General features: G+C 35.1%; 1 protein-coding gene across 1 annotated transcript in view; it reads left to right on the forward strand.

The window, feature by feature from the left end:
* The first annotated feature begins 4,210 nt into the window (after positions 1-4,210).
* LOC149783952 (enteropeptidase-like) overlaps positions 4,211-14,682 on the forward strand; it is a 74,117-nt gene continuing 63,645 nt past the window's right edge. Inside the window, exons 1-4 of the mRNA XM_089932925.1 lie at positions 4,211-4,340; positions 8,526-8,663; positions 12,224-12,473; positions 12,914-13,203. Of these exons, the coding sequence (XP_089789051.1) occupies positions 4,211-4,340; positions 8,526-8,663; positions 12,224-12,473; positions 12,914-13,203 (808 nt within the window). The remainder of the gene's footprint in view (positions 4,341-8,525; positions 8,664-12,223; positions 12,474-12,913; positions 13,204-14,682) is intronic.

Raw genomic sequence — 14,682 nt, forward strand, 5'->3', positions numbered from 1 at the left:
TTGTCAGTGAGAGGTAGCAATGATTAGAGTTTAAAGATGGCTACCACAGCTGCCATATTGATGGTCAGATATGTACCATTTTTAGTTAGGAACGTCTAGAGATGATAAGATGTTGTTAATGAAATCTTAAGTTGAGATGACCATCAGTTTAGGTGGGGTGGCATTAACAACATTTTACAAGATGGCTCCAAGGTGGCTGTGTTGAAAGCTAAATTTATATATTTTCATTTAGGACCAAGCTAACATTATAGATAGTCTCCTTTGAAGAGTTTTTCAATATGGCCATGTAGCAGCCATAAATTAAAATAATGTATGTAGGATCCAGCAGACATCTTAAAAGCCTGTTATTGCAAACCCCACATTGATAAAACAATCCAAAGGAACAGTGAAAGAACAATTCTTAAGATGTTTGAAACACCATTTTCATTTAATACAAGACAGACAAATAAAAGGTTTTATAGGGAAAACACTGAAGCTGGTCATCTAATTGGGACAATTAGTATCATTAATAATTCATTCATGAAGGACATCATAATGAGTATTCTTGATGTCTGATTGGTATATGTTTCATTCATGTATGTCACATGAGGTTCTTTAGTGAAAACCCAATTCTGCATTGACCATCAGTTTGTGATGAGCATCGATAATAAGTTTTTAAAGGTGGTCACCAATGTGACCATATGGGATGTCCAGGGGGAACAACTTTCATTTAGGAGGAACTATTGAAATTCCACACCAGTGTTGGGTATGGAAATCCCATGCCAGTGTTGGAGATGGAAATTCTATACCAGTCATGGATATGCAGATCCCACACCTGTGATAGATATGAAAATCCCACACCAGTGTTGCTAATGGAAATTGCACACTGGAGAAATGGAGATGAAAATTCCACACCAGTGATGGAGGTGGAAATATCACACAAGTGATAGATATGCAAATCCCATACCGTTGTAAGTTGTAGATGGAAATGTATATCAGTGATGGAGATGGAAATCCCATACAAGCAATGGATATGGAAAGCCCAAAACCAGTATTGGAGATGGAAATTCCACATCAGTGATGGATATGCAGATCCCACACCAGTGATAGAGATGGAAATCCCATCCCAGTGATGGATATACAAATCCCACGCCAGTGTTGTTGATGAAATTTCACATCTGAGTGATAGAGATGGAAATTCCATACCATTGTAAGTTGTAGATGGAACCCTATACCAGTGACAGAGATGGAAATCCCACACAAGTAATGGCTATGGAAATCCCATACCAATGTTGGATATGGAAATCCTATACCTGCATTAGATATACAAATCCCATACCAGTGTTGGATATGGAAATCCGATACCTGTGTTGGATATGGAAATCCTATACCTGCATTGGATATACAAATCCTATACCAATGTTGGATATGGAAATCCCATACCAGCACTGGATATGCAAATCCCATACCAGTGTTGGATATGCAAATCCCATACCAGTGTTGGATATGCAAATCCCATACCAGTGTTGGATATGGAAAACCCATACCAGTATTGGATACGGAATCCCATACCAGTGTTGGATATCGAAATCCTGTACCAGCACTGATATGCAAATGCCATACCAGTGTTGGATATGCAAATCCCATACCAGTGTTGGATATGGAAATCCTGTACTAGCACTATATGCAAATCCCATACCAGTGTTGGATATTAAAAACCCATACCAGTGTTGGATATGGAAATCCCATACCAGTGTTGGATACGGAAATCCCATACCAGTGTTGGATATCGAAATCCTGTACCAGCACTGATATGCAAATCCCATACCAGTGTTGGATATGCAAATCCCATACCAGTGTTGGATATGGAAATCCTGTACTAGCACTATATGCAAATCCCATACCAGTGTTGGATATTAAAAACCCATACCAGTGTTGGATATGGAAATCCCATACCAGTGTTGGATACGGAAATCCCATACCAGTGTTGGATATCGAAATCCTGTACCAGCACTGATATGCAAATCCCATACCAGTGTTGGATATGCAAATCCCATACCAGTGTTGGATATGGAAATCCTGTACTAGCACTATATGCAAATCCCATACCAGTGTTGGATATTAAAAACCCATATCAGTGTTGGATACGGAAATCCCATACCAGTGTTGGATATGGAAATCCTGTACCAGCACTGATATGCAAATGCCTTACAGTGTTGGATATGGAAATCCCATACTAGCATTATATGCAAATCCCATACCAGTGTTGGATATGGAAATCCTATATCACTGATTGATATGGAAACCCCACACCTGGAGTGTCGGATAGCTTAGTCTCAAGGAAGCATATTCCTTTGTCACAGAAAGTGTATAAAGCATATTATCCATAAAATGTGTCATACTATAATTCAGTTATTGCTTGATCTTTCAGAAAAGGACTTAATTGTTCAATATTTTATTAGTCATAACCATAACACAAAAAAGGAATGTGAAATGTTTATATTGCCATACAAATACATGGAAAACAATCTACTAAACAGTTACCATACATGAGGTTCTGGGTTGCGCAGTGACTGAATTAGTTAAAATAAAATAACGTGTTTGTTCTGTGGTAAAATCTCCATATTAATAGCTTATGAAATGGTATAGTATGTTAGATCATCGTCTGTAGGTTCAAGGTTTGTTGGAGGACCAATATGCATGCATGTGTCATGATGGGATCAGTGAAAGGTGCAGTTTAATTGTTATTTTAGTGGTACATTCAGAGTGAATGATTGCCTTTTAATGAAATATAGTAGCCTTTGAATGAAATATGGTAGCCTTTAATGAAATATGGTAGCCTTTGAATGAAATATAGTAGCCTTTGAATGAAATAGGGTAGCCTTTGAATGAAATATGCATAATTTGCAAAAAGTTCTGAACCTGTCTCAATTTCTGCTTCATGTAGCTTGTGCCAAATTAATTTGTAACAACTCCAGATGTGATAAAATATTCATTTTTTACTGAACAGACACTAATCATCTTGAAATTCGGAGTTGCCTGCAATATCATTTTTTTTCTGCTTAATTGTCCCTTGGATAATATAAATAGTGAAAATATCAAATCTTTTCTGATAATAAACTCTATTAAGAAAAGAATGTTATGAAAATTATTTCTATTGCTGTGGTGCAGTTGTGAAAACAAACAATCTTTTCCTATAATACCACGTTAAGAAAAGATACTTATGAAAATTACTACTTTCTATTGCTGTGGTGCAAATGTGAAATTTTTAAGATGGTGTTTATTGGTCAGCATTGATGTTAATGAATTTAGGTGCAGATTAAGTGAGATGCTTGTTTCTTCACACAACTTTATCAAGTCCTTAATTAGTGATAACAGTATGTCAATGAAGCATACATTTTGAACTACAGTATTACCTTATTATACTGTCTATGTTGTTCACAAAGCTAAGTATATCTAAGCTGAAAATTTTATTTTCTTCAACTGTGTTGTTATTTATATTGATGTTGTTCTTCTGTTTACAGTGGTGATGACAACCATTGCACCAGTAATCACTGGAAAACTAGCAACAACAGTACCAATAACTGTAAAGTCAACTACTTCTACTCAAGAACCTTTAAATCGAATGACAAGTCCGCCTACAACTACAATAGCTACCCAAAATATAACCATTACTGTTACAAGTACACCCACTACACTTATGTCAAGAAGCACCTCTACAACTACTACACCAAAGACTATCATTAACACTACCACCACACCAACCAGCACATCTTCAACACTAAACAGGTCAGCTAATACTAATGCCACAACTACAACACAAACAACAACAATACTTGCTACATCTAAATCTACCACAGCTGTCACAACATCAAATCCATCCTCCACAAGTACAGTAGCACCACAGCCATCTTTCACAAGTACTACAACATTAAAATCAACCACAGAAAGAACAACAACATTTATACCAAGTACTAAATCAAATTCAACTTTTGTAAGTACATCAACACCACTGCCATCTATCACTAATATCACAACATCGACAAATACGACAACATCACCAAAACCATCTACCATGAGTAGTGTAACATCAAAACCAGCAACCACAAGTACTACACCATCAACACTCTCAAGTACCACAACAACAAAACCAATTACAACTAGTATGACACCAACACAATCTAATACAAGTTCCAAAACATCAACACCTGCTACCATAAGCACCAGTACAATGCAAATACCAGGAACCACAAGTACTACAACAGTGCCAAAATCAACTAATTCAAGTACCACACCACCAAAACCAACCACTACCACGAGACCTGACTTGACAACATCACCAAATATAACTGAACAATTGGGTGAGTTTTATCATTTTATCCTCAAATATAACAAAGTTTGTATTATTCTTGTTTAGCTGGTTGTATTTTTCTTGAGTAAATCCTGGTAGAAAATAAAGCTGTTTTGATAAAATTTTAGTGCACTACCATACACCATAGCCAATGATTTTGAAACTTTGCACTTACTATCAAGATAAAACTTTTAGATCTGGATGTGAATAAGTCAAAGGTCAAGGTCACTGTGATTTAAGTAAAAAAGCCAAATCTGTTTTTTCTTCTTCTTTTCACCAGGATATAAGATAATGGAAGCAGATAGTATTATATTAATGTTGTGAGTACTTTGTCATTCACAGTTACAATTTATGTCTTCTCGATGTAGAAACAAATGGTGTAAAGAATAACAATGAAATTCTACCATATTTTCAATTCTTCTGTGTGGGAATAGTGGCATGAAACAAGAAATTTTATTTTATGTTGATGGTCTGAGTAAAATAAAGAAAACAGTAGCTCTGTAAGAGCTATTTTACCATAGTAACAATAGTATTTTATAAGTCAATAGACAGGTACACAGATAGTACATACTTGCAGTGTAACCATACAAAGGAAGACGTTACAATGCCATTTGTAGCTGCAGATTTAAAAGTAAGTGTAACAGTAGATAGAAGACAATACAATGGCATATTAAAGACAATACAATGGCAGATAAAAGACAATTCAACAGCAGATAGAAGACAATACAACGGCAGATAAAAGACAATTCAACAGCAGATAAAAGACAATACAACAGCAGATAAAAGACAACACAACAGTAGATAAAAGGCAATACAACAGTAGATAAAAGACAGTACAACAGCAGATAAAAGACAATACAACAGCAGATAACAGTACAACAGTAGCTAAAAGACAATACAACAGTAGATAAAAGACAGTACAACAGTAGATAGAAGACAATACAACAGCAGATAGAAGACGATACAACAATAGATAAAAGACAGTACAACAGCATATAAAAACACAACATTAGATAAAAGACAACACAACATTAGATAAAAGACAACACAACAGCATATAAAAGACAGCACAACATTAGATAAAAGACAACACAACAGTAGATAAAAGGCAATACAACAGTAGATAAAAGACAGTACAACAGCAGATAAAATACAATACAACAGCAGATAAAAGACAGTACAACAGTAGATGAAAGACAATACAACAGTAGATGAAAGACAATACAACAGCAGATAAAAGACAGTACAACAGTAGCTAAAAGACAATACAACAGTAGATAAAGATAATACAACAGTAGCTAAAATATAATACAACAGTAGATGAAAGACAATACAACAGTAGATAAAAGACAATACAACAGTAGCTAAAATATAATACAACAGTAGATGAAAGACAATGCAACAGTAGATAAAAGACAGTACAACAGTAGATGAAAGACAATACAACAGTAGATGACAGACAATACAACAGCAGATAAAAGACAGTACAACAGCAGATAAAAGACAACACAACAGTAGATAAAAGACAATACAACAGTAGATAAAAGACAATACAATAACAGATTAAAGACAATACAACAGTAGATAAAAGACAATACAATAGTAGATAAAAGACAATTCAACAGCAGATAAAAGACAATACAACAGCAGATAAAAGACAATACAACAGCAGATAGAAGACGATACAACAGTAGATAAAAGACAGTACAACAGCATATAAAAAACACAACATTAGATAAAAGACAACACAACATTGGATAAAAGACAACACAACAGCATATAAAAGACAACACAACATTAGATAAAAGACAACACAAGAGTAGATAAAAGGCAATACAACAGTAGATAAAAGACAGTACAACAGTAGATAAAAGACAATACAACATGAGATATATGACAACACAACAGTAGATAAAAGACAATACAACAGTAGATAAAAGACAGTACAACAGCAGATAAAAGACAATTCAACAGCAGATAAAAGACAATACAACAGTAGATAAAAGACAATAACAGATTAAAGACAATACAACAGTAGATAAAAGACAATACAACATCAGATATATGAGAACACAACAGCAGATAAAAGACAATACAACAGTAGATAAAAGACAATACAACAGCAGATAAAAGACAGCACAACAGTAGATAAAAGACAATTCAATAGCAGATAAAAGACAATGCAACAGTAGATAAAAGACAATACAACAGGAGATAAAAGACTACAACAGTAGATAAAAGATGATACAATAGTAGATAAAAGACAATACAACAGTAGATAAAAGATAATACAACAGTAGATAAAAGCCAGTGCAACAGTAGATAAAAGACAATCCAACAGTAGATAAAATACAATACAAAAGTAGATAAAAGACAATACAACAGTAGATAAAAGCCAGTACAACAGTAGATAAAAGACAATCCAACAGTAGATAAAAGACAATACAACAGTAGATGAAAGTCAATACAATAGTAGCTAAAAGACAATACAACAGCAGATAAAAGACAATACAACAGCAGATAAAAGAAAATACAACTATTACGGTAGATAACAGACAATACAACAGTAGAGAAAAGACAATACAACAGTAGATAAAAGACAATACAACAGTAGATGAAAGACAATACTACAGTAGATAAAAGACAGTACAACAGTAGATAAAAGATGGTACAACATTACATAAAAGACAATACAACAGTAGATAAAAGACAGTACAACAGCACATAAAAGACAGTACAAGATCAAATTAAACTACAACACAGTAATAGACAACACGCAGCTGCACAGGTTTTGTGTGCATGAACATATGTAACTCATTACAGAGGAGAACGATTAATATTTTTAAATATGGAATGTGAATATTGTTTAAAAGCATGCACAATGTGAAGCACTCACCACTACTGATCACTGCCATCTCACCTCCATCTGCATGGGTTTGGATATTGGGCTTGGCCAATGTGTGTATGTGAAACAACTTACCACTGACTCCCCTTGGGTAGGTAACTCTTTCTGGGGTTTTCCCAGTTCTTCCTCTCTGATATACTGGCTGCCATGTATTGACTATGTTGTGCTGCAAAATGGTGATAAACCCCATAAAAAGACCCCAACACATGCAAAGTTGTAATTTCAGACACAGGTAGGGATAAAAGTGCTTCATCAGCAATATTTTAAGTGGTCAAATCGCAATATGAATGTTCTTCTTTTCAGTGACTATGTTTTCTCAGTCTGTCAGGGATGCCTAGATTCCAATATATTTATGTTAGGATTCCTATTAAACTTGTTCATGTGTTGGTATCTTAGCTTTATATTTTATTTACAAACTTCCTTTCTCTAAGCAATAAATAGATAATATTTTGATGATGTGACGTACCCTATATACCTACAGACCATCCGTAAATGTGATGATATCACAAAAATTTAATGAAACACTGGAACTGTTAAATGAAATTTTCATTGGCATTTGTTTTCCAATTACTGAAAAGCAGTCCATTTAATTTTCAAATATTGTATTGTGTTTTTTCTTCAATTTGTACATTTGAAATGTATGGTGTCTTAACTTCACTTTGCATAGGGAATATCTTCCTGCTTTTGAACTAAATTCAGTGTTTTACGAAATGTTTTAGTACCATTGTGTTACTGTACATGGAGGAATGTAGTGATTGTGAATATATAAAAATTATCTGCACACCAGTCCCACCAGAATAATTTGTTATGCATCATACAGTTAGTGACTGATCTCTTATGACAGATGTAGCTGTAAGTCAGTGTGATGTTTTAATGTGTTTGATTTGATTGCAGCTGTCTCGCTGACATGATATTGTAAGTATCTGATTTTCTTACAGCTGGGTCAGTGACGTGATGTTTTACAGTTTGATTTTCTTTCAGCTGTCTCAGTGACATATTGTACATTATTTGATTTTCTTACAGCTGGGTTAGTGACATGATGTTTTACAGTATTTTCTTTTCTTACAGCTGGTTCAGTTACATAATGTTTTACAGTTTGATTTTATTACAGCTGTCTCAAAGATATGGTGTTTTATAATGTTTGATTTTATTAGAGTTGTCTCAGTGACATGATGCTTTATAGTATTTAATTTTATTGCAGCTGTCTCAATGGCATGTTTTACAGTATTTTTGACTTTATTACAGCTGTCTCAATGACATGATGTTTTACAGTATTTGATTTTATTACAGCTGGTTCAGTGGCTTGCCAGTTTGAAGATGCTTACCACTGTGGGTACACAAACCTTCAGCCCATTGCCTCATGGGATCAGAGATCTGGCAATTTCTTTAAATTGCCACCATATGACCACACATATGGCAATGATACAGGTATAATTGTAGATCACTATATTTCAGTGTGACAACAACAAAAGTTATAACAGTAACACCTCAGGAGTGTCAGAAATTCATGTTGCGTATTGGAGCAGGACTGCTCGGTGGCCTAGTGGTTAGAGCATAGTGCTTATTAGACCTCCAACTTGTGAAAAAACACAAAATGTTATTATGCTCATGTTCACAATGATTTGTATAAACACAAATATGTTATTATGCTTCTTTCACAATGACTTTTATAAAAAAAAATTATGCTTCTTTCACAGTGACTAGTAGGGGCCCCAAGTGACTGAGTGGTCTAAAGTGCTCACCGTTATGGATCACTGCCATCCCACCTCTGTCTGCGTGGGTTCAAGCATGGGTTCAAGTCCTTTTCTTGGCCATTGCGGGTATGTGATAAAGCTTACCAGTAGCAGCTCATGGGTCAGTGGTTCTTTCTGGGGTTTCCCCTGGTTCTTCCTCCACCATTTATACTTGCCACCATGTATAACCTATCTTGTGTTGAAAAATGGCATTAAACCCTATAACAACAACAACACAATGACTAGTATACAAACATGTAAATGAGCTTACGAAACCATAAACATGTGAATTTTGACCTGATGTTTTATTTTGTTGCATTCCATTAGACGTCTCTGTAATAGATATTAAGATTTTTACTCATGCCTTTAGCAGTACTGTTATTGTTTTAGGCTTTAATGCCACTTTTCAGCACACTATAGGCTATACATGGTGGCCGGTATTAATGGTGGAGGAAGAACCCGGGAAAACCCCTGGAAAGACCCACCGATCCAGGAGAAGCTACTGGCATTCTTTTTCACATACCCACATTATTAGCAGTACTGATTTATGAGGATGATGACGCAAAGATTGTTGAAAACTTTGTATGGATTTACATCTGACCTTTTATTGGACATGTCTGAATAATAATTCACTACCTTGATTGATTTCATTTGTTGATCTCACAAAAAGGAAATAATTACAAATTTAAGCGAATTATCCACATGGATATTATCTTAATTTTGTCTGAGATAATGTCATAGATCGTCTGTCAGTGATAACAGGTTCGAGGTCGAAGGCTATGACAAATAATTTGTATCCCACTGAACTGCATGCATCTTAGCGACATGTTAACTCAGGCATGTGTTATCATATTTTTATTGCAAAATTTGGTTTAAGTTTATCAAGGATGTTTGATTATCAGCAGTTGAAAGTTAGGAAAGAACAGAGAAAAAAATGACTTACTGTGGATTGCTGACAAATTTCTTGGCAGTTAGAATCTAATTCTTTTGGAATCACATTTGTTTGCAGTAGGCTCATTAATGTGCACATGCCCATTATTTTGGGAAACAAATTAAACCAATAGGAAACAAGTGTTTCAGGAAATATTGTGATGAAAATGAGGATTCTGCTTGAATTTGAGATATTTGTTATTGGGAAAGGGTCCATTAGTGACCCTCAGACCCCAAAAAATTCTGGTATACGGTGTACTTACCTGTAACACATTTCAACTGTGTGGCCCCCTGGAATAGTGAAGGAGATGTATTAATGCAGTGACAGTTAAGGGTATAGTGTTATAGTGGGGGAGAACTATTAATGTAGTAACAACTAATGATAGTGTTAAAGTCAGGTGGGTCTATTAATGTGATGGTTACACTATAGTGCTGAAGTGAGGGAGGTCAATTAATGTAATGATGGTTAAAGATATAGTGTTATATTGAGGGATTATTATTATGTAATAGTAGTTAAGGATATAGTGTTATAGTGAGGACAACTTTTAATGTTGAGATAGTTAAGGGTATAATGTTTTAGTGTGGGAAGTCTATTAAAATAGTGACAGTTTAGGATAAACTCTTTTAGTGAGGGAGTTCTAGTCATGCAGTGACAGTTAATAATATAATGTCAGTCTGAAATGATAAATAAAACTAACAGTAAATAAACATGTCTGCCATCATATAAATCTTGTAACAATAGATCATGGTCTACACTGAAAAATGGAATTCATAAACACATATTTTAGAACAGACAGGGTCAACCCTGATACATTCCATAGCATGATGATAGATCGGGTTCTGCACATATATTATAAAGTTATAAATATGAAAGACTCTTATATTCTACTGTATCATGAGCCCATGTGTTTGATGTGTAAATTTGTACACTGCTCATGTGAAATTAGAACAAACATCATTGACTCTAAACTGTCATAGTGTGATGACAGATCAGGTAATACACTGTTCTTCTGAAGTCATGTATATAAACAAACATGGTAGACCCTCATCTGTCATAATATGCATAATGCACTGATATGTCAGGTTATACACTGTTCATTAAAAATAATATATAGAACAGACAGTGTAGACCCTGATCCAGTCTGTAACATGATGACAGATCACACAGATAATACACTACTTCTTTAAAATGAGGTTAAACAGCATAGACCCTCATCTGCCTTTTTATGATGGCAGATCATGCAATACATTATTCATCTGAAGGCATAAATACAAGTAAACATGGTGTACCCTTATCTGCCATTGTATAACATGTCTACATCTACACTTTTCACTTAAAATAATAAATATAAGAGAATGCCATTGTATGCTTAGCAACATATAAGGGTCTACACTGTAAACTTGAATTTACAAAAGAATAAAATGGTATAAACACTGACCTTCCATTTTATAATGTGATTACATCTCATGGTATATGCTGTTCCTTTGAAAATGTGAGCAGAACAAATGGCAAAGTCCTACAGATGACATAGTCCTACAAATGGCATAGTCCTACAGATGGCATAGTCCTACAAATGGCATAGTCCTACAGATGGCATGATCCTTTAGATATCATAATCCTACAGATGGCATAGTCTTACATATGGAATAGTCTTACAAATGACATAGTCCTACAGATGGCATGATCCTTTAGATATCAAAGTTCTACAGATGACATAGTCCTACAAATGGCATAGTCCTACAGATTGCATGATCCTTTAAATATCATAGTCCTACAGATGGCATAGTCTTACAAATGGAATAGTCCTACAGATGGCATAGTCTTACAAATGGAATAGTCCTACAGATGGCCTAGTCTTACAAATGGCATAGACCTACAGATGGCATCATAATCTTACAAATGGAATAGTCCTACAGATGGCATAGTCTTACAAATGGCATAGTCCTACAGATGGCATCATAATCTTCCAAATGTCATAGTCCTACAGATGGCATCATAATATTAAAAATGGAATAGTCCTACAGATGCCATAGTCTTACAAATGGCATAGTCCTACAGATGGCATAGTCCTACAAATGGCATAGTCTTACAAATGGCATAATCTTACAAATGGAATAGTTATACAGATGGCATAGTCCTAGACCTGGCATTGTATAATATGATGACAGATCAGAATCAAGTCAGTTCATTCGAAATTATAAATGGAACAAATAATGTAGTATGTTATCTACTGGCATAATAGGTGATGACCACTCTGGATCCATGCCGGTTTCAGTTGAAGCTAGTTGTACACTAACAAAATTGGTATTTTTTTTCCATTTCAGGACAATTCATGGTTGCCTACAACAATTCTGACTTGTCTGAATATTATAATAAAATAAGTTTGCAAGGCCCAGAATTCCCGTACAGACTTGAGTATTTAAATGCCATACTGTCTTCACCAAGAGAAAACTTCACAACTGAATCCTGTGTATACTTCTACTATTACCTTAATGGAACTGCTGTAAGACCTAACCCTCTCTCAGCTCAACTCTTTGTTTATGTCAGTGGTAATAGTGGAAGGAGGTTGGAATGGTAATTATATTCATTTCTGTCTTGTGATCTTCACTTTCAGTAATATTTTATATCAGGAGGATAACTTATTTCATTAAAAAAAATATCCTTTAAAGCACCAAACTAAAATAAAATGAAACAACATTCAGCATTCTGCTGTTTCATTGATTTGTGTGGATCTCATTTTGTCCAAACCATAAATTTAAAGAGAAGAAAAAATAATAGCCACAAATGAAAAAGCTCCACTTCCATTTTCCTAATGTGTTTTATTCCTTGAGGTAAACAAAATTACTTGATAAAATCAGCATTATTTCTTTATTCTGGTTTTTAGAATGTTACTTTTGACATGCTTTTTGAAAAGTTTCCAAAAAGTAATTGTGAAGCATTTTCCATTGTTTAAATGCAGACATAACAGAAAGGTCTTTTTTCTTTACAGTTATTATATTTATTATAAAAAATAGGTATGATCATGTAAACCGTACTATCAGTGGCTGGTTGAAGGGTTGGGTATCTGTCCAGCCCGGATATGCAAATGTCATCTTTGAAGCAAAGACTGTAACTACCACAACAGTCTGGCCAGGAGTTGTGGCCCTTGATGATGTGTCTGTTATAACTGGATCTTGTCCGGTCCACCCAGGTTGCGGCCCAGACACATTCCAATGTGCCACAACCAGAGTTTGCATATCAGTCTACTTGCAGTGTGATGGTGTCAATGATTGTGTAGATGGATCAGATGAGGAAAATTGCAAAAGTGAGTTTTTCCACTTACAATCTTTGCTGCTGTTGTTTTTGTTTGCATTCATCAGTATTTCTTCCTAGGGATTGAAATGCAAATATTCTCTGTTAGACCACTTGTTTTAGTCCACATACTAATCAAATGATAATTTCATGGAACGTTAATATTTTCTCATTGCGTATGCCTGATTCCTCATTAATATCGATATAACAAACAATATTATATTATAGCACTACATAATTTTTTAAAGTATTTCATTGGTATGGCATTTACAATAGTCAGATGCTTTTTAAGCCATATAGGATAAGTAAACCCTGTATAACACAGGTATAGTCATGTTTCTGCTTCAGGTGCTTTATGTGATCACTGTGACATTAGGAATATTTGCTCTACTACTTCCCAAATCGTTCCCTTCCAAAGATGAAAATTAAACTTTCATGTCTATATAATATAGACAAGGACAATAACTCTAGCCCACTCCCCTCCAGCCACAGCCAGGTGTCACTAGTTGCAAGCTTTCTGCTGTGCACTGACAAAATATTGTTCACATGGCCTCCCAGAACTGGATGGAAATTTATGCTAAATTTGATCCATCCGTTGAGGATATTTTTGGAAATGTTGAGGATTATTCTACAGGTGGTATACATTATTTTTGTTAGTTCTGACCAAAAGCATTGACTGATGTCCAGTCATCTGGTAAAAATCATTACCGTTCATTGACTGTATAGCTTCATATAATTCCATGCCTTGTGAAGTAGGAGTAGAAAGTTAGCATTGGCAGACATCTATGTTATAGATCTGTCTATCCATCTAACATTACCATTTCTCACTAGTTTAGCTGACTATGCTACTGTCCAATGCCTAAAACCCATATTGACTGTTTTGATTTTGACAAACCATCCAGACCAATTTGTACATTCTGTGTACATGGCTACCCATTTACTCACAGCTTACAGCTGTGGCTGTCTTAAAGATGATGGTTATGCCTGTCTGTGCCTCCGAGCATATATTATTTGGACATAGATCTTGCTCTTGACAAGAATCACCTACGCACTGAATGTATGGATAAGCCGGATGATGTTTCATACTCAGATTCCACTGCAGATACTAAGCTGTTGATGCCGAGCTCAGAATATCAGTGACTGCTTTCTTCAATGCCAGCCTACAGAGACAAGGCCTTGATGAATCTTGACTATGAGGAAATCAACACTTCCTTTTGTTTTCACCCACATATTGGGAAAATCAAGGAAATTGCTAAGCAGTTATATGGCAAGATCGACAGCGCAGGCAATTACAAAACCTTTCTTTAGAGAGCCAAACACCAGTATCCTTTGCATCTCATTGCTATAATAGACCCATTTTGATGCATATTTATCAGATCTCCCTGTGCTAGAAAGGAAATATGTTGCAGTGAGTCTGATTTCACCTGTTTACTCTAAGTTGATAAAGGTTTTTTTCACACCACTTTGAAGATCATTTGCAATATAGTAGCCA

The sequence above is a fragment of the Sinohyriopsis cumingii genome, chromosome 14 (genome assembly GCF_028554795.1).
Source record: "Sinohyriopsis cumingii isolate HCF-2022 chromosome 14, ASM2855479v2, whole genome shotgun sequence".
NCBI classification, from domain to species: domain Eukaryota; kingdom Metazoa; phylum Mollusca; class Bivalvia; order Unionida; family Unionidae; genus Sinohyriopsis; species Sinohyriopsis cumingii.